This window comes from Nycticebus coucang, chromosome 14 (genome assembly GCF_027406575.1).
Source record: "Nycticebus coucang isolate mNycCou1 chromosome 14, mNycCou1.pri, whole genome shotgun sequence".
Classification (NCBI taxonomy): domain Eukaryota; kingdom Metazoa; phylum Chordata; class Mammalia; order Primates; family Lorisidae; genus Nycticebus; species Nycticebus coucang.
In genome coordinates, this window is record NC_069793.1 from 78,006,587 (window position 1) to 78,009,405 (window position 2,819).

The 2,819-nt window shown below is 42.4% G+C and overlaps 1 protein-coding gene across 1 annotated transcript; it reads right to left on the reverse strand.

Moving 5' to 3' along the window:
• Window positions 1-313: 313 nt before the first annotated feature.
• On the reverse strand, window positions 314-1,703 carry LOC128564676 (transcription initiation factor TFIID subunit 13). The gene has a single exon (XM_053560252.1). It carries the CDS (start codon window positions 1,701-1,703, stop codon window positions 1,329-1,331), a length of 375 nt encoding a protein of 124 aa, XP_053416227.1. The 3' UTR covers window positions 314-1,328.
• Between the last annotated feature and the right edge of the window lie 1,116 nt (window positions 1,704-2,819).

A 2,819-nucleotide genomic window follows, 5' to 3' on the forward strand; every position in this document is an offset into this window, starting at 1 on the left:
CTGAGCCAATTAAACCTACGTTTTGTTTCATTTTGATTTATATTGAATGCAACTATAATATAGACATAAAAATAAACTTTGTGCAACTAAAAAAAAAAGGTGATTTCCATAGACATACAAGGTTTTGTTTCCACAATGAACAAGTACTTACAAATATGTGAATAAAAAACTACCCTAAATGCTTATCTTACCATCGATGCCCTTCAATTTTTTTTTTTTTTTGTGGTTTTTGGCCGGGGCTGGCTTTGAACCTGCCACCTCCGGCATATGGGACCGGCGCCCTACTCACTGAGCTACAGGCGCCACCCGATGCCCTTCAATTTTTAAGCAACGCCATTCTTGCTACTGAAAACATTTATTTTTAGAAGCTTTAATCTGATCTGAGAAAATGAGTTCTTCCAAACTTAACAAATGGTATATTATAATCCCCAAAAGGTTTTAAATCAAAAAAGCCTTCCAACATAGGAGCATTCACATGAAACTTTGTTTCTCCAAAAAAAAAAAAAAAAAAAAATCTTATCTGAAGAAAATAATGTTAAAAGAAATTAGCTTTTAAAACAGATAAACATCTTTAACAAAAACCCAGTATTTTTCTATATCATCTCTTTAAAATAAAGATAGGCCAGGTGCAGTGGTTCATGCTTATAATCCCACAGAACTCACAGGTTCGAGACCAGCCTGAGCCAGAGCAAGACCCCGCCTCTAAAAATAGCAGGGCCTTGTGGCAGGTGCCTGTAGTCACAGCTACTGTGGAGGCTGAGGCAAGAAAATCACTTGAGCCCTGGAGTCTAAGGTTCTGAGAGCTACGATGCCAGGGCAACAAAGTGAAGCTCTGTCTCAAAAAAATAAAAATAAACATAAAGATACAAATATAAACAAAAGATAAAAAAGTTCACTACAATAATCTCAGACTAGTTTTATATAAAAACTTCAGAATACATAAAGCACATTTCACCTATCATAGTCAAAGATGCCATTTAGATTTCACATATTAAACAGCTACAGTATAGCTTAAATAGCACAAATACATCTAACCCAACTATTAATATTTCAACCTTTGTTAATAGAAAGAATTGCCTGGTTGGAAAGATACTTTAACTTATGTGTGGTCATTAAAACTCAGTAAGTAATTCAAGCATGGTCATATAAAGGCAGGCAATTAATCCAACATCACTATAAAACCAAAGGCATGAAAATAAAGACAAAAAAACTGTTTCTCTATCTTTCATTCACCTAGGTAAATATCAGAACCTCACTGCAGAAAATATAACAATTATTACATATGGTTTCACTAGAATATAATGGAGTTTCAGGAACTACAAAAGATGTCAAGATCCATAGTTGGCTTCATCAAATGCTTTTCTAGCCCGTTTCAATTCTTCATTCATAGTAAGCAAGTCTTTAACCCTAGCAAACTTCCTGGGGTCCTTTCGAATCAAGAAGACGATATCTTCAACTTGTACTCGACCTTGTCTTCCAATTGACATTGCCTTGTGAGTCATTTCAGTAATGAATTCTATGACAAGGTCTTCAAGAATATCTACTGACTCGGTATAAGGATTCTGGTCATCTCCAAAACCATACATCATACATCTCAATTCTTTAGAAAAAAGTCTCTTTCTTTTACCCTGTCCACCTTCTGCACCTCCTCCAATTTCTTCATTTTCTTCCTCAAAAGCGGGGTCTTCCTCCTCATCCGCCATCCCACCAGCACTCCAGCCTACCGGCAGTTCTTCTTATATTGCTGTTGTCGTGGCTATTGCTTGTATGTTTATGTGTTTCCGTCTATCTTAGTATCTATGGGCCCATGTGCCTGGTAACCTTTGTATCTATTTATTTGTTCATTTGGTCTCAATGAGCTTGGTGTTACGACCTGTAATCCTGATCTCCTAACACCCCCCTCCACTCTCACTCCGTGATCTGGAGACCTGTCCCCTCAGGAGTCCAGATTCTTGGGTGAACTCTCAAGAGGTATAGACAGGACCCAGACTGCAGCTGGCCAGTGCTGACTCTGTAGCAAAGGAGCAAGAAGACAACGGTCGGCTGAGAGGGAATTACACTGGAGCAGTGGTGCCCCGAGGTGCAGAGCAACAGCCGTCCTCAGCAATAACAAGGCCCACCCCCAGATATCCCATAGCCTCTCCTCCTGTCTTCGTGGGCAACCAGATGAGGCTGAGCATCTTCTCAGATGGCAACCACCATGGAACAGACCTGGGACTGAAACACAGGCCCCGTGACTAAAGGGTTTTCCTGAGACGGTACCGACCTGGGTGAAACACGGGGACTAGAAAACACACCCGCAGAGCTGGGAAACTCCTAGGGTGGGGCTGATCCAGAGAACCGCTCTACTGAGCCTAAGACGCACCTGGCCCTTAGGGGATCACCAGCCTATAGATAAAGGAAGCCAAGAGGCTACAGCCAACAACTGATCGTGCTGCGAATACAAACCCACAGGACTAAAGACAGGGCCTGAGACACAGGTTCTGGGAACTCAAATCAGCCTCTCCTCTGCAGAGGAATCTGGCAAGGTCAGAAACAAACTCCCACAGGGTTGTTCCCTTCACCCAGTAACATAAACCAAGGGTGGGGCTGGAACTGAGTGAACACCTCCAGACTCCATCAAGTGCCCGAGGTTGACAGGCCACACCACTCCCTACTGGATAAAGACAGAGAATAGTGGCCTAGTCGAGCAGACACAGACTACCCTGTGACTTAGGCAGGTGCAAACCCCTGGAGTATCTGCTTACTGTAGACAACTGACTGGGTCACAGCCCTATGGGGCTAGCAGAGACTGGGTGTGACAGAGCTGCAAGGTGGAG

What these genes read in the sequence shown, in the direction of transcription:
- LOC128564676 (XM_053560252.1), bottom strand. Translation starts at nt 1,703, where the DNA reads ATGGCGGATGAGGAGGAAGACCCCGCTTTTGAGGAAGAAAATGAAGAA.